Source organism: Phaethon aethereus, assembly GCF_964289735.1.
Source record: "Phaethon aethereus genome assembly, chromosome: 8".
Classification (NCBI taxonomy): Eukaryota; Metazoa; Chordata; class Aves; order Phaethontiformes; family Phaethontidae; genus Phaethon; species Phaethon aethereus.
In genome coordinates this window covers 8454756-8477168 of record NC_138584.1, presented here as the reverse complement: position 1 = coordinate 8477168, position 22413 = coordinate 8454756, and the positions used below count along the sequence as shown (strand labels likewise).

At 42.7% G+C, this 22413-nt stretch overlaps 1 protein-coding gene across 1 annotated transcript in view; it reads right to left on the bottom strand.

The window, feature by feature from the left end:
* Positions 1 to 1845: 1845 nt before the first annotated feature.
* The window catches only part of TEDC1 (tubulin epsilon and delta complex 1), a gene marked incomplete at both ends in the record, with an annotated part of 76977 nt that continues 56409 nt past the window's right edge, over positions 1846 to 22413 (bottom strand). The window contains one exon of the mRNA XM_082002740.1: positions 1846 to 2205. Within this exon, the coding sequence (XP_081858866.1) occupies positions 1846 to 2205 (360 nt within the window). The remainder of the gene's footprint in view (positions 2206 to 22413) is intronic.

Here is a 22413-nt window from a genome sequence, read left to right as displayed (position 1 = left end):
ATATAAAACCCTCAGAGACAGACTGGTGCTGCTACTCTCATTAGTTCTAGGATATACTGTTTCTTTCCCATTCATGAATAATTTTCTGTGAAACCTGTGTCTGAGTAAGTCCTCCTGTGCACTGAATTTCAGTAGCCCTGGAGCCAACACCCTCCCCAGGTTGTACCAGCCTGAAACACTTCAGTGCTTGCTACTCTGCACTTACTGAGGTGGTTTGAAAAGCAGAACAATGTGGATTGGCTTTTTAAGGCCAGGGCTACTCTTCCAGGAGCAGCAGCCTGGGGGCACCTGCCCCACAGATGGATCTTTCTAACCCACTGGGGTTTTCTGGTCCAGGACTATGTGTCAACCCTGGTGCCAGGTGCCAGCCGGCACGCTGGTTGGGACCGACAGCCTCAATTCTCCCGAGGGCTGTCCCGTCTGTGTAGGGCTGCCTGGAGTTGAGGTCTCTGCCTGAGAATTGCACTTCCCACCAGCCTTGCTCAAGCTTGGTCCTTAGAGAAGCCACTGGGTCCACACAGGGGAAAGGCTGTCTGAAACTTGGCCCATATTAAATGAGCTTGTATACTCCTGGCCTACCAGCAACGCTGCGTTCAACTGGGTGAAACCAGGGCAAACCAGCCCTCCACCTGTGGCTCTCCACCGACGTTTGCACTGCCACTGGCTCCTGCACAAACTGCATGAGCGCCAGTACGGGTGGTGCAGATGAGCATAAGAAGTTTGCTTGGTGCAGCAGAAACCAGGAGACCTGAATCTTGTCCGCCCACTCCCACCTGCACACTGACACCCTGCAGAGCAGTGACCGTACTGATGCCCGCAAAGAAGTCCTTAAAGGTTCCTCACGTTTGGCGGCTCAGTGAGCCAAGAGCGACTGGTAATCAGTGACGCCGTCAAGCTGGGGTAGTAGACAGAAATCCAGATTGAGGAAAGCTCATAGCAATTCACAAATGAAAAACAACCTGTTTTTTTTTTACATTTATTTATTCCTGAAAGTGTACAACTAGAATATAAAAATAATCCTTGGTGAAAGCAAAACAGAAAAGGGTAGGAAATGAATGCCAAGTGAAAAACATTTGCATGTTCATGGGGAAGAAGCCTGCAGAGACAGAGCCTGGAGAGTCCTCAAGCTTGGAACTTAAGGTCATATTTCTATTTTACAGAAATTTCCTATAGCAGATCCATAAGTTACCTCACTGTGACTCATAACTCGATGGAATGGGTTTCTAGTTTGTTCTCTTTGAGAACCCAATTACTTCAAGTGCATCACACCAGTAAATGAAATCAGTGTGCTGCTTTATTTATTATTAGGTGTTTGTTTTTCCTTATGGTGACTGCATTATAGCTGCCACAAATATGCAAATTAAAACAGCACACTGTCTTGAACATTTCCACTCAGATCTAAGCCTTGGTACTTTCCATGTTCTCCAATACCTGGATTTTTTCTAACGAACTTCCATTTGCTTGAAAATATTGAATGCAATTAGTACTTCAACACGCAGCCTCAGAGTATGCCATGCCTAGCAGCTGAGCACTGTAAAAGAGCCCAGTGCTTGGCAGAAGAACTAGAAATTTGAAAGATAAAAGGGAGATTTACATACACTCCCACCAAGGCCTGCTGCAGAATTTAATTGGCCAGGTTAGCAGTAAAGGGGCTGCAGAGCAAACCAGCAAGATTATGGCCCCAGTGCAAGCCACAAAGCAGTAACAAGTCATGATTCCCGGGATTAAAAATTAGAAATTACGTTTGGTTCCTCACCTCGCGCTCCCCCATGCCAAGCTGCACAATGTGTTCTGATCAAGTCAGTCTAGACATTCCTTTGCTCTTCTCAGGCCAGCTTTATCTCTTCAAGGGGAGACACAAATCACTCCATCCAACCCTGCTGCAATTTCATCCAGCCTCTGCCTGCACTCTTCCTGCAGCTGCTTCAGCTCTCTCTCCAGGCTGGCCTCTCTCATCTGCAGTTCTCTGATCACCTCTGTGGCACTGACAGCTGAAACAGGCTCCTTGGATGCAGACCTACCGAAGCCCATTTTGCTGGCAGGATGTTTGCTTCTAAACACCAGTCTGCACGAACCGTGCATTTTTTTGGGGGGGGAGGCACAAAGGTGTGTAAGATCTAGCAGTTTTAGTTCAACATCTTCCTGTATCTTTCTAGCAGTGGTGGAGAAACCCTCTGCCTGTAGTTGTTCCTCTCTCGTTTTCACCTGTAGAGAAAAGACAAAAAAAGGGAAAAAACCCCAAGAGTTTGGTAGATGTCTGTGAAAAAATCCTCATGCCAGGAAACAACAAAAAATGTCATGTTTGGACTAGGATGTACCAAAGAGAAGAGAGCCAACTGTGAGTGTAGACCTAAGCACGTGGCAGTGAAAACTGAATTAAGCTACCCCGTGCTTTCTATCAGGTAGCAGCTCAAGTGACCAAAAAGCTGCCTGTAGTAACTTGTTTGCAGATTCACAGCCTACCAGCCCCTCCACTGATGACTAATACACAATGCATGCTTCCCTCTCACCGAGGAGCAGGTGGTTTGACTTCAGAGCAAAACACAAGGAGCAAAAAGGGAGACTCAGCAGAGTGACCTTCATCACTATCATGCTTTAAGCCACCACGTTGTCATAACTGATTAATTGCCTCATGACTAACAGTATTAATTCCGTATTCATTCCATTTGCAAATGCTTTCTGTACTTGGCAATGCTAAAAAGTAGGGATGACAACTGTAAGCTAGAAATTCCTCAATTCTCATTATGGAATAACAAATAGGAAAAGGAAAATAATGGAGCAGAGACAAAAAAGTAGAGGCTAAGACCAAAACGAACACCAGGCAGCACACTTTCACTGAAGATAGGCCCAATAAAACAAAGGTTTTCTTGTGACAGAATCACAGTCTGGATGATAAAAGCAATTGTATATACTGGGATTTCTCCAAAGTATTTGATTTAATGTTCTCTAACAATTTGATTTGAAGAACTTGCAAAATGGTAATTGCCTTGCCAATTTTACTAGTGAATTAAACATGAATTTAGTGACTCATCTCAAAATGCAGTTGTCAGTGGGGAAACAACCATAAGAAGAGGTACCCTGCTACAGCCTTCATGGGAACAGTTCTTGGTCCTACAGCATTTTTCTGCTTCTGCTACAGCAACAAGCTGCCAGATCAACTCAGCCAAAAACCAGCAAAGTTTCAGAAAAGCGATGCAGCCTCTGCAACCTGCACAAATCCCAGAGCTCTCCTGGAACTTGTGTGCAGTTCTGCAGTTCATGCTTCAAAAAAAAAACACAGGGAAACAGACAGTAGGATTCAAAGGCAGGTCACAGCCCAGAAACAAGCCGTATAGTATGAAACTTCAAGAGCCCAAATTATTCCATTCATGGACACAGATACATAATTTGGTTTAGATCCTAAAAGAAGGTGGAAAAGTGGTGACAGACCAGACTTTGCTGACAAAGCTGTAAGAAGATCAAATGGATGAAAATTTGAGTTAGATATTCAGCATCAGAGTAAGACATTGTTTCCTACTGTGAGGATAATGAACCGTGAAATGCTTCATTGCAGCTCCCGCAATGAATCCTTTGGCCAAAGATCAGCTCAGGTCAAGCTCAGTGCTAATGATACCCCCTTCCAGCCTTGAAACTGCTCTGCAACGCCTCCCTTCCCTGCCCACGGGTGAAGCCGAACAACTCCTTGGGGTTTTAAATCTGCAGATCTGCATTAAGTTACTGGTATCTCACATACTAGGGCTTTGACAAGTTCCCTGTAAAGTCAGGGATATTTTGGCATCTCTCTGAAGCACCAGAGATCAGTCAGAACTCAAAGCAGCACCAGCTGCAAGGACAAGAGTCCTAAGCCCCCCCCAGCTTTGCCACTGTCAAGCTACAGCTGCTCAGCATCAAACCAGCTGCCATATCTGGAGGAAAAAAAATGGTTTTTCCGTAGATCAGTAGGGAGGGTTTCACTACTGAAACAAATTCAGAGGCTTATGACATAGAGGGGATCAGGTTATGTTCTATTATGGTGTAAAACACTGCAGGCATAAGGGCTGCAGTCACAGTTAAATTTCGCCACTGACACCAACTTTACCAGTGCTTCACTCACTTATCCCATGTCTTTCATCAGAGTATCTTCATGAGTTTTGCAGGCAAATAATTAATCCTCTTCATAGTCTCCTGATGCATTATTCTCCCTCCTCTGCCCCCACTCAAAAAAGATTAAGAAAATCAATCAAATCAGAAAAGGGGTAAATTTCTCTGACTTTTTCCTAACACGTTAAAGGCTTTATTGATGCAGAACCACCTGTTAAAGGAGACCTCTGTTAATTAAGGCATTTGAATAGAGGGTTGAAGTCAAGAGAAGTCTATCTTTGCCCTTGGTCCAAGAACCAAGGGTCCCTCTTCATCATAATCCCCAAGGAATCCCAGGACATCTCTTGCTGTTGGCTAAAAGAGTATCTGAGGTCCAGTTCTCTAACATCACTTTAGAAGAAACAAAACTGAAACAATAAATTCAATGTTATCTGGTCTCCTCACTGCCAATGAATAAATGGAAAATGATGTTTGCACAAAATGGATTCGACACTGGAATCCAGGATGGGAAAAATTTCCCATTACTTACAAAGAACAAAATCACTCGGCAAACAGAGCCCACAAAATGTTATTTATTTTTTGCATTAAACTCAGGCAGAATACTAGTAGGGCTGTATAAAAGCATTCCTAATGAAACATAGGTTTTCATACTCTCGACCAGCTAAAATTGGAGAATTTTATTATCCATTTTGCAAGGCACATGATGGAAGAGCATGCTCCTCTCAGCACTAAGTGCATTGAGTTCTAACTCATAGCAAGCAGGAATAGGAATTACTATACTGAGGCAGGAGCAGATGTAAAGACAACAGCCTTACAGTTAGGCAGTCAGGGAAGCAGAAGTATAACAAATTCTGACATCTGAGTATCAGAAGGGCACTGCAGATGTTATCTTCTGTAAAGAGGACGAATATTTCCTGGGACAGCATTAGATAAATTTAACAGGAGAAATTTCCAAAATAATGAATATGAAATAAGAGAACAAGTTTAGCAAAGCTCTATTTATGCTGTATCAGCACAATCTAGAGTTGGAATGCTAACTCGAGTTCTTTTTTGCACTGTTCTTCCGGGTAAGCTCTGCAACCATATGTACGTCCGCAAATACTCTTGTTGCTGTTTGTAGATTTCTATAGCTAAAAATCTCTGAGGTTACCTTCAAGTAAATTCTTTACTCTTCACATCCTGAATGCCTGTGAAATACTCAATAACCTCCTCCTCTATGGTTAATTGATGCTCTTTAACAGCTTGCTGTCTCCCATTAGTCAGCACACAATGATTATTCTACACTGCAAAACAATCTCAGCAGACCACTTTGTATTAAACAAACATATTGTAAAAGATTAAGAGCCTCAGCAATTTGTGCCTGCCCGTCCCTATCCCACAGCTCTGCCTTTCAGTCTCAATCTACCAGCTGGAAGCTGAATTCTCAATTAGGTATGTAGTGCTGTCTGACAACTGCTGCACATCCTCTCTGAATAAATACAACAACATGATAATCATCGTTTCCACTTCTACAGAACAAACTTCATCCCACAGGACCCGGTGCATTTTGAGAAAAGCAGTGTCAAACATAGAGGGAATCAGCTGATGAGGAATCAGCATCTTCAAACTGATGCACATCCCGCTCTGGGGCGAGTACTAACCTGGTTAGCTGTTCACAGCAGCACAACAGAGCAGTCACTCACAGACACGGTAACTGAGCCCACGAAGTGTGCTCTCCCTCTGCGCATTCCAGGGTCAACATACAGATTTCACAGTCCCAAGACCAAGTCCCATAAGCTAGCAGGAACCTCCCATGGCACCAAGTGTCCTCACCAGCCCTACGACGGCTGCAGATGGACAGATGCCATGAATGTACACCAAGGCAAGTACTCCTGATAGGTTCCTTCTAGCCCGTTGCCTCACCATGTCAGTGACCACTGTCTGGGACAGGATAGTGGCCAAACTGCCCTGAGGGCTCCTAGGTGGTTTCCTTTGAAATAACTTAAGTCTTCCAAAAGGCCACCATAGGTTTTCAAAAGGTATTAAAAACTAAAAGCTAAAAACTATTATAATTTTCATATTCTAAGGAGAAGCCAGCAAGCTAGGGTAGTTGCAGATAGGAGTATTGCATTTTACATCACAGACTGAAAAGGGACTGAAGTAACAGCCTGCCTGTGCTGCCCCTCCCAAGCCTGGCACAGTGCAAAGGGCTACGGTGTGCACAGACACTGCTGCCAGATTCACACGCAGCAATATGCAAAGGAATAAGCACTAGAACAAAACAGATCTCCTCAACATCAGCTGGAGGGTGGGCAGAGACAGGTGGCCTCTAGGTGCTGACATGGTGGAATTAAGCCAGGCAGGATATCCATCAGGTGTGGAAAGGATTTCCCATCTCCCCAGGGATAGCGCCATGACTGATGCTGTTTCCAAAACTGTTCAGGCAGAGGTCTGATTGAGGAAAATGGCCAAGCCAAAACAGAAAAGGGTGGGCCCAGTCCAGAGTGGGAAAGGGGCAGTGAGGGGAGGCACATCCAAAAAACAGGCTGAGCAGGCAGCTCAGCTCGGTCCCTGCCGTGGTGTATTAACTTAGGCACTGATGCACAGGAGAGACTTGAAGCCTGCAAACACCTACACACACGATTAACCTCCCCGGCACTTCCTCATCCCTACCTCCTCCAAAATGTCTTCCAGCCTAAGATACTGTCCTTTTCATTCAGACAGCTATCCCAGCTATTGTCAGTCCTGGGAATCTTCTAGCTTTGAATAAAATTTTACAGGGATGAGTTCAGTGGGCAAATCATGGAAAAGGTAACGTGTCACACATTTTAAATAAGCTGCCTTCCAGTTTCTTTGCATGCTCCACTGTTTTGAGGCCAGAACAGTAACATCCAGATTCACCTCCTCTGGAGGCATTTTAATTTGTCATGTGGACAGTCCCAATCTTTCAGTTGTGGAGGTCTACTTCTGTCAACTGCTTAGAAAACCTACACATGTAGCTCATTTGATCTCTCCTCGAAGAGGAGACCTTCCCGCCTGTTCTGGCTTAACCCGGCAGGCAGCCAAATACCACGCAGCCAAATACCACACAGCCATTCGCTGACTGCCCCCACAGTGGCATGGGGGAGAGAATAGTGGGGGAAAAAAAAGGACAGAAAAGGAAGGTAAAATGATGATTGATGAAGAAGAAAGAATATACAAAACAAGTGATGCACAATGCAGTTGTTCACCACCCCCTGACTGATACCCAGCCAGTCCCCGAGCAGGGGCCATCAGCCCTCAGCCAACTCCTCTCAATTTTATTCTTCAGCGTAACATCATAATATCCCTCGGGCCAGTTTGGGTCAGCTGTCCTGGCTGTGCCCCCTCCCACCTCCCTGTGCCCCCCAGCCTCCCCACGGCCAGGGCAGTATGAGAAGCTGGAAAGTCCCTGACATAGTGTAAGCACTGCTCAGCAGCAACTAAACCAGTAGTGTGTTATCAACATTATTCTCATCCTAAATCCAAAACGCAGCACTGTACCAGCTGCTAGGAAAACAATTAACTCTATCCCAGCCAAAACCAGGACACAGCCCTTCACAATTACTGCTGTGGTTTCCTCAGCTCCCCCACATTTGCCTGCATCTTGCTGGTAATGAGCTTCCCAGAGCTGTGTGTCTCATTCCATATGCGTCAGAAACATCCCTAAGAGGCTGATCTGTCTCAGAGTTTTAACAGCTCCCTAATGAAAAATGCAATAAAAATGATGCACATAATGGTTCTTTTTCTGCTGAAAAGCAAGCTGGATGTGAATTTACTCGGAGAGAATTTTACCGACAGGCAAGACATCCCAAAGAGATGCTAAGAGATCTAGATAACCACATCACATTATTTAAATGATTTTCAGTAATGACCTAACAAAAGTGACAATCTAATGCTGGAAGTCAACATTTTAGCTCATTAAAACTTCACATGGCAACCTGAAAGCCTCAGAAAGCAAACGAACGCTCTGCCTCTCAGTTACATATTTGAACGAAGCCACTAGCTAGAGATGAAGTTTAAAATGCAACAGCAATGAAAGGTCCAAACATCTACTTTGATGAGGGAGAGGAAGGGAGGCATAGGAGCATTCCCATTTTATGATCACGTTGTTGCCAGCTTCGAGGAAGGAAGAGCAAACCCAATTGTTGGCGCTCCTTTTAAAGTGGATGATAAAGACCAGAATCAGGTCATTATTTTTAAATCGCAATCTCTTCAAATTATTCTAGGAGTTTTGCAGAAATGGCTATAACAACAGTATTGTTCAAAAAAAAAAAAAAAACCAAATTGCCTGAGCATAAAAATGGCACATTTTCTGCCTCCAGTCCTATCTGTCCACTCCTCCTCTCTCATATTTCTCTTAAAAATAGGGAGAAGACCCCATATGCATACAGCATGAAATACAAATTATTCTTGCCATTCTGTACAGATACTACAAACTGCAATGACTGCCTTTGCCAGAAAACACAGTGTAACCTGCTTCTTTGTGCTCCAAGTCAAAGGAACAAACAGAAAAATCTCAGATCTTGTCTTTTCACGTTGGAGAGTGAAAGGAAATTAGGAAATATGTATGGATGCAATATCCAAGCCACTAAGTCATACTTTGTGTCACTTTGCTGTCAGGGCATAATCACCCAACACCTTTCATAAACTCTCTGAAAACACCAAACAGGATTTCACTTGCAGAATTTTTTATTCCTAAAGAAAGCTTATTTCCAAGCTTTATTTTAAAGCTATCACAGCTAAGATGGGCCCCTGTACCTGGGGAGTTAAAAAGGGTGAAGTGAAATGTTACACGCTTAGAGATATATGATTAATGAGGGGCCAGACTGCAGAAATAGAAAAGACCTGCCAGGCCAGCCAGTGCACTCACCTGCCTGGCTCCGAACGGCTCCCCAGCACATCACAATATCCCAAGTGTTCCCCTGGCTAGAAGAGCTGCCCACAGCTCTCAGTCTCCATGTATACTGAGCAGACTCTCATTCAACAGACAAGCATCAATTATAGATAAAGATCTATAAGTAAAAAATGAAAGTGCGATAAGCACGGAGGTACTGGCATCACTCAGAGGCTGCCGGCATGGACGCCGCGCAGAAGTCCTGGCAGCTGAGTGCTGGAAACCAGGCGTGGCACATTAAGACTAGTTTAGGAGTTTTCAATTTCCAGACTGGAATCCAGATCAGTCATGGGGCTGAACCTTGCAAAAACTTGTCTTTAATCAGTACAAGCCTGAATAACACTTTATAAATGATCATTATTTATACCTTTTGCTGTCTTACAGTTTACATCTAGTGTTTATTTCACCACCACCCCCTCCCACCCCCTGAGAAAAACCTTGCAGAACTACAATCCCAGATGCCGGTCTATCTGGGAAACAGAAGATAGAGAAGGATTTACAGACCACTTTTAAGAAAGTCCTCCTTGTCAGCACTGAAAAAACAGCACCAAGTACAAAAGGAAAGAGCGCAAAAGGAAATAATAAGCAAAAGTATCAATAACAATGAAGGGGGAAGAGCAGAGTCCACTAAAGCATAGCAGAAAGATCTGTAAGTATTAAATAAAAGTGGAATATAATAAAAATAGTCCCAGGGATCCCACAATTCCCACCCACAACCTCTTTGTGCTCCTACACAAGAATTTCCTGTCTATACAATAGGTATTCTGCACCTTACCGCACACAGAGCATCGCTGAAAAACATGCACCATGGTCTGTCTGTGAAAGAAGATGTGCAAGCAGAGTTCATCTCAAACATCCTCAGAGGTAGCAAGAACTGAACAAGCCAACACCATGTTTGTCACTGCTTTCTATACAGGACAGTTATGAATAACCCAAGTGTTTTGTGTGCTTGTGTGTTCCCAAAGGCATAAAAATAAAACCTTTTTCACACATAAGCAGGGTGAGGGCTTCACACTTCTTGAACAACAAACAAATAATAATTTGGCTAGGAGGCCAGTTCCTTTTAACAAAAATGTTTGGTTTTTTTTTTTCTGGAACCACCACAGTTAAGCATGTGACAAATGCTTTCCTTCCTTAGCTGTAGACAGTGACCCATTCAGCCTCAGAGAAGCAGAGAAAGGCATCATTTCAAGGGATGCTGTGAATGCGTAAGTGATGGAAAATGAAATCCTGCATCTCCTACTTCGGGGAAAAATTACAGATCCAGGGGGACAGGACCCTGCAGACCCTATGAAGTTCAAACATTTGCTGAACAGTGACTTCCAAGAAAACCAGACCCCCAACCTTCAGAAAAACATCTAAAGTCATTTGCGGCTTATACAAAAAAAACCCAACCATGAGTTAAAGCACAAGCAGTAACTGCAATCAGCTGTTCTGGAAACACTACAACACTGAGTAAGCAGGTGTTTACTATTAAAAAACCACCCTTACTCTAATTTCAAATTCATATCTTACAGTAACCTGCCCAAATGTAATTTCAAATCTCTAAGAAAGTCATAGAATTAGTACTGCAGCTCTATAAAACTTGTCTCATCGAATCAAGCTTCTTTGCTGTAAGCTTTCAAGGTTTTTAATTTTCTGCAGCAATTTCTACACACTGAAGAGTAACCAGTTAAAAACGCTGGAAACCATCATTTTCTATTTTAATAGCCGAACACTTCCCACACTGTCCTGCCTAAATGATGTTTCTTTCTTCTTGTGAGATCCTTGATTGTACACAAAAGAGACTTGATGTTCTTCTGAAATAGCCCATTTAATACCAATGCTCATGCATTTATGGATTTAAAGTCATAATAAACCATTTGATTAGTCTAACCTACCACAAAGCACAGGCTCCAGTATCTCACCTAGTAATTTCTGCAATGTTCTACTACATTTTGGTAAGCTACAAGGTCTCTTCTAGAAGCATATACTTCGGGTTTTTAAACACAGGCTCCAGCAGATCAAGAAACTACCCTATCACTGTGTTATCTCAGCAGTGAAATACATTTATGGTTAAAAATATGCCCCTTTTCAGCGAGTTCTGCCTCAGCCACTGGGTCGTCTTATACCATCTTTCATCTAAAGTCCTATACCCTCAAAACTCCGCTTCTGTCCAAGAACTTGGAGAACATGATCCAGCTATAACTTTGCCTTGGTTAAATTACACTTTCCTCACCTCTCAAAAAGACAGACTAAATAATTCCTTTATTACCCCTCCTTTAATCCTTTCCAACCTTTCGACCGTTTTCCAATTGTGATGGTGGTATAAGTGGGGCCAACACGTTTCATTAAGCTCTGAATTGTGTTCTGTAACGTATCTGTCATTTAATGACCAGCAGAAGATAGCAACACTTAGTTGCCAATAACCAAACACCTTTTCCATGACCCGTTACCATTACCTTCTATTCCATAAGGCCATGAAATGGAAAGGTTTGCACATATCCAAAACCTGATGCTGTAAGGCAAATCAAACTGGTTAGAGGTACGTGCATGGGTATTTCTTACTAAACCGAAACCCCAGCAACAGTAAGAAACGTGATTTCTTTTGACTTAACAATAATAACAGCTAAAGCAAAATTTCACCTTAATATAATCACTAATTTCTAACACTCCTTATTAGTTCAGCAAGAGGAAAAATTTTGGGCCTTTGGAATTGGTGGCGAATAAATGAAAGGGGTGATCCCAAAGTAATATTAATGGGGGCATTATTTGTACCATAAACTGTGAAGACATTTTAGAAGGGTTGTAAAGCTGAGCTATAGCAACTCACAGAAGATGTAATCGTACAAGCAGCTGCATTCCAAATTTTGCCCGGATTTGCAATTTCCTGCAATTAGAGAGGAATGCACGCATCTCCATCTTCTGCATTTTAAGCAAGACATTCACTATTCAAATGCTAGCTCCCAGCAAGCATTGTCATTCCAAATCAAACTGACAGGGAAGCCACAGAGAGGCAATGTACCTATTTTATCTAGGAATAGAAGGCCATCTTTTTATGGGGAGAGGAGTCCTCTGAGGAGAAACTAAAAATATAGTTTTAATACCAGGAACTCACATAGCTGCATCCAACGAGAACAGCTACCATGGTTTGGCATGGCACTGCTGCTGTGTGTCTTTTTTTTTTAATTATATACTGAATACTGTAAAGCGCTTTGTAAGCCTTCAGAAGAGAATTCATGCTGTTCTCCAGTGCTTTTAGGTAGTGAGGAAGCACAGTACTGGCAAGTTAGAAGTTAATTAAAGCATTTGAATGAGATAATTTCATAAAGAGAAGTGACCTGATCTTGTCTGAATGGATACCGTATTTTTGTTGGTTTTGTTTGGTTTGTTTGTTTGTTTTGCTTGGGGGGGCAGGGGGGAGAGGTTGCTTTGGGGTTTTTTTAAGATAATCAAATGGGTCTGTATTTAGACTTAGGTATCTAAATATCACATTGATAGGAGTCAGAAAAGTCCGTTTAGCTTAAGATAAAGGAAAAGGATAACAGATTAAGAAAATATGAAAAGAACATCATTAAGATTTTTCAGGGTCTTTACCAGTGTCGTGGTTTAGCCCCAGCTGGCAACTAAGCACCACGCAGCCGCTCACTCACTCCCCCTCCCGCAGTGGGATGGGGGAGAGAATTAGAAAAATACTCGTGGGTTGAGATAAACACAGTTTAATAGGACACAAAGAGAGAAAGAAACAACAATGATAACAACAATAATACCACCAACAAAGGAATGTACAAGAACTAGTGATGCCCAATACAGCAATTGCTCACCACCCGGCAATCAATAGCCCGTCCCCGAGCAGTGATTCCTGCCCCCCGGCCAACTCCAGTTTATGTACTGGGCATGACGTCGGATGGTAGGGAATATCCCTTTGGCCAGCCTGGGTCACTGTCCTGGCTGTGTCCCCTCCCAGCTCCCCGTGCCTCCCCAGCCTCCTTGCTAGCAGGCCAGCACAAGAAGCTGGACTGTCCTTGACTGCTCAGCAACAACCCAAAACATCAGCACATTATCAACAGTTTCTCATCCCGAATCCAAAACACAGCCTCACACTAGCTTCTGTGAAGAAAACCAGCTCTATCCCGGCTGAAACCAGGACAACCAGAAAAACGCAAAGTATACCTCCAAATACCAATACAAAACACAAAAGCACACGAGTGATAAGAGCATCACCTGTTTGCTGAGTCTACAAGTACCTACCACGCAGGAAAAGCAAAAGGGAAGTTAATACCCTTAGGCCTAAAAGCAACCAAACTCTGTGACTGCCGTGCAGGGAGCTTCTGTGAGCAAGCTTGCTTACAGTAAGGTCTTCACCCAGCTCTCCTCCTGCGATGGAGATGCACTGGATCCCTTGAAGAGATGCACAAAGAGGCAGTTGCTTCAAGGACAGCCTTTGGGTTGGATTGTTAAAGGACACACCTGAGGCAAAGAGCCCAGAACTAAGGTAGCTATGCTGAAAGCCCCATGAGAGACATCCCTCTTCCACAAAGCTACAAAAAAGTTTCCTGTTGTATGGATATTTTCTGAACTCTCTGTTCCAGAGTTTCTGGCATGAGTAGTTCGCTTTTGCAGTGGTTATCGTTGGAGGAGAACAACTGAACTCAAAAAAGAAAAAAAAAAGATGCGGGTAAAAAAATGTAATGTGATTATTCTATTATAGCAACTCTGCGGGCAGAACCAGCCAGGGACCAATCTTAAAACAACAAATGGTCTTTAAAGAAATCAGCAATTTCTGCATCAGCTCTGTTCAGCCTAAGAGGACGCCAGCAACACCAGCACAAGCATACAACAAGATGGCCAGAATCACTGTGCTCTGGAGCCAGGAGCTCATCTAAATCTCTTCAGCTACTTCCCAAGAAGATATGCAAGCTCACCACCTGGTTATGGTCTCAATGCTCTTGGGAAGGTGGGACAGCTTCAGGCAGGAGCATCAAACTTGCACATTCTTTACCATCGACTACAGGGAGACACAGCTCAGACTTCCCAAAGTTCCATATGCCACACAATTTTGAATGTGCACCACAGGGAATAAGAGATAAGCATCTATTTCTTTCTCCAAATTATAAATCTTCATCATTTTACAGTAATAAGAAAAAAAAATCCATTCTAACAGCTTGGCCTTTTATAATGCCTTTTATAACTACAGTTTTATCTCTAGACTTTGAAAAATCCTTGAATTCAATTAGAAGATCACACAAATTAATGTAGTAATAGGCACATACTGAAAATATATGATATGAAAACCAGAGTACATCAGTCTAAGTAACTTAGACACTTGCAAAAAGGCTGCAGTGCTACTTTGAAAAAGACCCTGACAACTACAAATTAGAAAAGAAGGCAACAGACAAGTATTGCTTCGTATAATAAATTGCTCAGTTATTTTTCAATTTGTTCTTCCAAACTTTTATCTTGGGCAGCAGAGACAAACACTGATGATATATCATCTCAGATCTAAGAGGCTTGGAGGGCCGCACTTCGTTTTAAGCAGGGCTTTATTGCTGTGCAACATGAAAGTAGCCACTAGAAACAGTCTTGCTTGTAACTTGCACTTCACTATATTATCCTGTGGTGGGAGAACAGGATGTGAAACAAATTCAAGCAATGTAGTCCCTGTATATAGAGCCAAAAAGAGGAACGATTATACAAACCACTCCTAAGTACACAGAAAGGTATTACCACCTAGTCTTTCAGATTTTCAGAAAAGGGTCTTTCTTATGCAAAAGTTACAAGGGGAAAAAATTAATGCTTTTAGGCAGTTTCTTCACTCCCAAACAAGAAACGTTTCATTCTGAAAACACTCCCTTGTCTCCTCCAGCAGCTTTGCATGATCGCTGCAGAACCTCCACCAGCACCTAGCTCTGCAGCTCTCCTCTGCTTTTGGGGTAGGCAGAAGCAGTGTATCCAGGGCAGCAAAGGTCCCTCCAGCAACCCAGCCTAACCGCAACGATGGCATGAGGCAAATGAACTTTAACTCCCATGTGGAGATTTGTCTACATCAAACATTTTCAGAGTTTCAGTGGAAAAGCAGACATTTCCTAAAGCCACTAACCTTAAAAGCCAGTTAGCAGTTTCTCTTACTAGCTCGGTTTTGCTGGTGAACAGCAGCTGTAGGTGAACGCGAAGCTGCTTAAACGGCCATCGTGACTCTCACGGCAGTCAGCGGCAGCCCTATGGCTAGCCTGGCAAAGGGAAAAACCAAACAGCTCGCAGGGTCTTGAGAGAGCTGATAAGATGAAGAGTTAAAAAGTAGTGAGTTCTGAGCTCAGAAGTGTACTAAAGCTTTATTTAGATGCATTTCTGGCTGGGAAGAAGCAGCTGTGACAATATTAAATTACAGATTTATGTCAGCTCTTCTACAAACATAAGGGACAGAGACACAGGAATGAGTTGGATACTTTTTTTCTCTTATGATCAAGTACCCTCAATTTCATGGCAGACGGCTGAGAGAGCAAGGCCAAGGTTTTAACAAAAAAAGAAACTTAGAAGTTAAGCTTTGAATGCAGGAATGCAAACAGTCCTTCCAAAAGCACTTCTATTAACTCACCTAAAAAGCAAGCAGTACTGAAAAGTATGCAACACTTGTAACTCCTGCTGGCAGAGGAGGAACCCATCCCGATGGTCTGCCCGAGCTGTAAAGCAAGGCAGAATCCTCCTAGAAGTTACTGTCCCCAAAATCACTCTCAAAGGTTCAGTAAAACACACTAGTACTGTTTCAGGTAGAGCTGCTCTAAAATACAGCCACTGGCTATGGTGTTTAATACAGCCTCTGTCAGCCTGAATTAGCCACGTCCCCAAGATACTGCCCTTGTGGAGGACAACATTTGTTGCAGGCTCATCACTTGCAGGAGTCTTGAAATCCAGCAACCCTGTGGTCACAGGTACCTCAAATCCCACCCATCAGCCTCCAAGCCTTCCACATTCAAAAGATAAAGGTGGTACTGGGACCTGCAATCTTCCACACCTTGCGCATCTGAGCCCTACAGGCATTCCTAGTCTTTGTCCATGTTTTATTGTGTGTTTTAAGTGTAGTACTTATGTTCTCACAGTTATTTCTTAAAAATGCACTAAAACATTTACAGTGGCTACAAAACACATTCTCTCATTTGAATGGATTTTTTTACAGTTTATTGTTAAATAAAGCTCATCTAAAATTTATTGGAGTATAATTCTTCAGCTGCATTTACTACATGTTTCATTGCCTTGGTCGGTATCCAACATCTTAGCAAATAATGCGAGTAAAATATTAACACTGGTTATTGATTATACTTTAACTGATCCTGTCACCTGAGCAAATGTTCTGCATTTTGGCAAAGGAAAGGCAAACAGCATCTTTTGGGAAGCAAAAACAACTTTCACCCATGTTTACTTCAAACCTCAGAGGTCTACACACAAAACAGGAGACAGCACTCCAGTTTTTAATGTTTCTCTCTTCCCCAAGGAGCTGGAGTCTTTTGGAATACATAAGCCCCATGAAAAATGTCAGTCTGGGTAATTTATTTCCAGTTACAGTTTTTGTGTGTTTGAAATCAGTTTGCTGATTTAGCAACTGGTACATAGAGACTCTGCCTCTCACACTTCAGCACTCATTCAGCAATCTGCACAGCAAGTTACATCTGCAGACGAAGAATAAATACTTATCTTTTTCATCTCTTTGTATGCTGCAAGCTTAACATTGACTATTCAAGTCTGACCACCTTGCCTGAGTTCTCAGAAGCGAGCAAGATTCTTTCAAAAATCTCCCAGCTCTACTTATCTGCAGTAACTTTCTGTGTGCATGCCAGCCTTAAACCAGGCTAACTAAGCAGCTTCAGGTCTAATGCAAATGTTAGATCCTGCTGTTAAGAAGAGAACCAATGCACAGAGATGGCTTCATTCCCCCCTCCAACACAAGAGAGCACACTGCCCTCCAGGAACAATCACTTGGATCTCCACTGCAGTCTCCACGGGCACTTCCCAAAAGCAAGCAGCCTCAGATCTCCTGCTAGGAATATTGATGAGTGACAAATAAACCAATGCAAGAAAATACATGAGCAAAAAGTGAATACAAACATTAGGATCTTACTTCCTACCGTTTACAGCAGCTCCATGCTTTCTAATAACCTAAATCTGCTAATACCATGGCAATTTCATCAGCAGCAAATTTAATCCTACATTTAACTAAATAAGAACTACACATAAACGCCATTAGCCTTGTCCCTTCTTGCCATCCTCCTGTCCATGTCCTCCACTGCTCCCTTTGATGGATGTTTCTGTTGATGTTTCTGGTTTTCCTCCTCCTACCCAGGCATCTGGGCCCAGCCAACCATACACTTCCAAAAGCTGCTCTTGTGGCCTTGCTAGATTTCTCTTTGCGTTAAAAACTCCACTGACAGCTGCTCAGTGCCCCAGATGGAGGTTTGCAAATACAAAGTGGAACACAGAAATGCTCTGGGACCGGGGAAAGGAATGTACTGACTGAGGATATAATGTCAGCACTGAACCATCCCCTACTACTGCTCCACTCCCTGCACCCCAGACAGCCTGGATAATGACTCGCTACACCAACATCCTCATATTAGCAGGAAGTCCAGAGAACTAGAATAAACAGCAGAAATAGCAAAGATGAAATCTGAACATGTTTGCTTTAAAAAAAAGATATTTTGACAAGCCTTCAGAGAGTTCTTCAGCAAGAGCTCAGCTGTCCCTTTGCCACAAGCCCTGAGTTTAAGGCAGCAGAAACATAAACCAGCCTCACATCGGTGAAGGAGGGAACACAGCAGGCCAGGAGCCAGTCCACTCACACAGTGGATAAAATAATGAGACTTCGTATTTCCCTCATCCGCATACATACAATGCATGTGCCTTTATTTTCACGCAGGTTACCTGCACACGCAGCACAGCCACCAAGCACTGGCAGTGGCTACTACGGTACGCACAGCCCCTCATCCCCACCTCCGATTCATTGTGAGGCTTACAGAAAAACTTTGGAAGTGCGCTTGTTTGAGTAGATAAAATTCAACTCAGTCTCAGTAAGAAAAAACAAACAAACAAACCCCAACCAAAACCAGAAGGATGTAGGACTATGTTTCAGCATCAACCTCTGGAGCTGCTTCCCTACTTCAAATAGTGAAGCCTTAAATCAAAGTGCATCAAAACCCAGTATTTGATAAATGTAAGATCCTTGGAAAAAAAAAATAACCTCCTTTTATTAGACTCTACAAAGTCTCCAGCAGTGTGCTGTGATGAGCTGGCGGTGACAAAAAGTCTGAGTGAATTCACAGGACTCTTCGTATAGAGGAAAAGCCTCTCTGCGTTTCAGTGCCTGCCATTCCCAGTTGATGGAGTATCCCAGGTCAATTCTGCCACCACCACTGACCACCCCTCTCCCCAGCAAGAAAAAACAAAACATTCCTCTCCCATACAGCCCCTCCCCAACATACTATGAATTCAAAGGGCATCTCTTCCAAAACAGGCAGCCGTGCATTCTCCTACCCCTACCAAAGCTGTGAGTGCAACTGTTTGGGGAGGTTGGGGGTTACTGAATGGAAGAGGAGGCGACTGATCAGGAGAAAAATACAGAAACAAAGACGAAATGCAGGTTTCAGTGTGCTCTTCCACTGTTGTTACGGAAGTCTGATATGGGCCAGGGATGACAACCTCTTAAGTCTTAACTCTTAGTACTTGGGCACAAACATGAGCCAAGCATGCAAGCACAGCCACCGGTATTTCTGGAGAGGACTCTAATATGGAGGGAGCATGTTCAAGCTCAGATTAATGGCTCTAAGTCTTTCCAGGCCGTGTGTCAGAGGCGTATGCATGAGCAAGCTCCATCCCATCATACTGCCATCTCAAAGAATTCTGGTTTGCTTTTAAATGCTAGCGAACACAGAGAATCCCAAGACACAATATCCCAAGTTTCAACAAAAGCTCAGTATGGTGTGAGCATTTATGTGATTAAAACTGAAATGATCATAATTCAGAGTCGAAATACTCTGCGTTCCAGCTTGTGGAAGCCAAATGTTTAAAACTGCCTGAAATCAAATCCCCCCCCCTCAAATAGAGGAGTAGAAAACATGAAATATTCAGAAATTAAAAAGCAAACAAACAGGTTCTCTTCCGGAATTACCAGTTTTCAGCTTTTACAGTTAAGTTTGTTTCCAAGAGGAAAAATATTTTTAAAGCTTAACCATTTCACCCAACTTTTTCCATCATTTACAAATCCCCAAAATGTCACCAAAGAAGTAATGATTATTTGCCCAGTACTGCATGGAGAACAGCAAATCTAGCAGTAAGAAAGCCCCGCATTCTGATCACACCTGTGTCGTAAGACTCTTCTCCTCCAAGATACTAAACACATTACTGCCTAGAGATGGATATCAGTTAAAAATGTCATATTAATCAGGGTTTCACAAACAGCCCACATCCCACAGCAACACTCAGATGTCTTCTAGTGAATGTCCCTGGAAGGGGAAATGGCTTCAGGGTCATTCCAAGCACATAACCAAAGAGCTGGGGGCAGGCAGAAACAAACAAAAGAACACAAGGAAACAGAGACAAACAAAAGAAAATAAGGAAAATAAAACTATTGATCTTAATTAACTACCAGAATCACAGTGCGCAAATGACCAAACTTGCAACAAATTGACACATTGTCCCTGAAATCACATCCTGAATAATAAGCAGTTGTGTTTAGTGGTACAAACCAGATATTGTGGCATAGCAATGACTTTAACACATCTGAAGTACCTCTACCTAGTTTTAAATAAATAAATTACAGATTTTCATATGCAAAACAGACTTCAACAGGTTTTCAAGCCCACTCCATGGTCTTAGAGCAGGTTCAACTCCTCTTCAGCCATCTCTGACTGGTATTTGCATAACCTGGTTTGTGCAAGATCTAAGGATAGAGACTTCACAGCTCACCAGAAAACCTACTCTAATGTTTCTCTGCCCTGAGCATTAGGAATTTTTTCCCTTAGTATCTAAATAGAATGTTATGATTAGCACACATTCCTGTCCCATTCACTGAGCACATGGGGGGAAAAAAAAAAAAGTAAAGATCTTTCCTCCACAGAAAACTCCTCCATATTCAAAGACTCCTATACCTCACCTTAGTCTTTCTGTTTTTAACATAAAGACCTTACATTCCAGACTTCTGATGATTCATTTTGCTTTTCTGTCTCTCCCCAATTTCTATCCTGAAACGTGATGCTCAAACTGGATGTAAAGAAAGAGCAACTGTACCTTGTTATATCAAAGCTCCATCTAACCCAGCACTGACTCCAATAGTCATCAATAGTAAACAGCTAGGGAATAAGTTTAGGAATAGACAAATATATATAACACAATACATCACTGGAAGATACAATTTCCTAAACTCCAGTAATTTGCAGCTGAAGGACTTTCTGACCAGAGAATATTTTTCATATTTCTCGCTTAACAATTATTTTTTTCCTCATTAATTTGTCCAGTAATTCCCTCTAGGTTCACCCATCATGAGAACCAGGGAGCATCAGAACAGTATAACACGTCTCCTCCGGCTCCTACCCCTCTTCACTCGCCTCTGCCAGGAGCTCTAAACTAGGTAAATTTCCTTTGCAGAGAAGCACTTTCACAACTTGGGCCATCATCACTTCCCCTCCCAGCTCACGCACATCTTTTTTCAGTTAGGTCTGCGACCAGAACTGCACACAACATTCCAGGAATATTTTAAGTTTTGCTTTCTTCTCCTTTCCTAACAATTCTTGGGATTCAGTTTTTGCCTTTTTGACCACCGACATTGCCACAGAACTATTGTTATAACCCTAAGAACTCATTCACTTGACAGAACACACACATGTAAAATTATGATTCTCCCTTCAGCTGCTTTTTGTTAGATTTACCTCCATCCACTTTTATCTGACATTTTACCACTTCACTACTCAGTACAAGGGCCCTCCACAAGCCTTTGCTGTTGTCCTTCAGATGTGCTGTCAGGGATTTAGTCTCATCTCAACCTGGACACCTCGCTATCCACCTCCTTTCGCAGAGCAGTCATTCACATGCTGAGCAGCAACGGGCCCGTGCGGCTCCACCGGTGACCGCCTCCGCAAACCGATCACAGCCGCCTCCTCTCTGCTTCCTGCTCTGCTGTTTGCTCAAGGGCAAGAGGAAAGACAGCCACGTGGGAGGTTTATTTTTGTTGCGAATCTTTTCAGGGACTTTATCAAATGCCATTTGTAAATGCAATTAAATAACGTCAATCCAACCTCCCTTGCCCACACGCTCCCTGGTCCCTTCAAAGAGCTCCAACAGATTTTAGATTCATGATTCTTCTCTGCAAAAACTGTGCTGTCTCTTCCCCAGTACAACACATTTCATCATGTGCCCTCAATTCTTCAGAACAGTTTCTACTCAGTTGCCTGGCACAGACATCAGGCTTACTGCTAACAACAGACATAATTACTCTGTGGATTATCGCATTTTTTGTGAAGTACAAGGTAGTGGACGAGAGCTATAATAAACTGTACTGTCCCTCAGCCGGGGATGCTTGTGGGAGCCAAGATAATTTCCAGATGTCTCAGTATCGCAAGATACAAAGTTAGAGATAATGACCACTTTAGCTACTGCTGTATCTTCTCTTTGTTTGACTAAAAAAGTAATACAGAAGGAAAGTTTTGATAAGCTTCTTTCTCCAGGGAAAAGACTGAAGGGGGCAGAAACATACAATTGATAGAGGAGCCTGCATTCAGCAAGCATCCTGACTGTGGGGAAGACAAGGCAGACTACAGGCAAAGTGTCACATAAGCAGCATGGGAAGGGCTGATATAAAGAGAATTGATGGAGAATCATCTGACCCCCAGCATTCCAAAAAATGCTGTCGTGTAGCATTACAAAACAATTCTGTTCCAGGGCATGTAGAAGAGAAGGCACTTGTGATAAACCACCCTTTTAACAACACACCAAGATGCACTCCATTTGTTTCCCACAGTCATAAACTCACATGACATTCACTGAATCTCAGAAACACTGGAACTTGACCAACTGTCATTCAAATCCAATTTGAATATTTCAAATTAAGAACTCATCAGTTAATCTTTTTGGACTTCATTTCCAAATTTAAGCATAAAAAATGCAGTGTAATTATTATATAACATTTATTGTATTTAACATAAGAAACAGGAAAAAAAAGGAGAGTTTATGACTTTTGGAAGAAGGGGCTCGGAAGGACTACAAGGATGTCGTAAGGTTATGCAGGGAGAAAATTAGAAGGGCCAAAGCCCAACTAGAACTTAATCTGGCTACTGCCATAAAAGACAATTAAAAATGTTTCTATAAATACATTAGCAACAAAAAGAGGTCTAAGGAGAATCTCCATCCTTTATTGGATATGGGGGGAAATACAGTGACAAAGGGTGAGGAAAAGGCTGAGGTACTTAATGCTGTCTTTG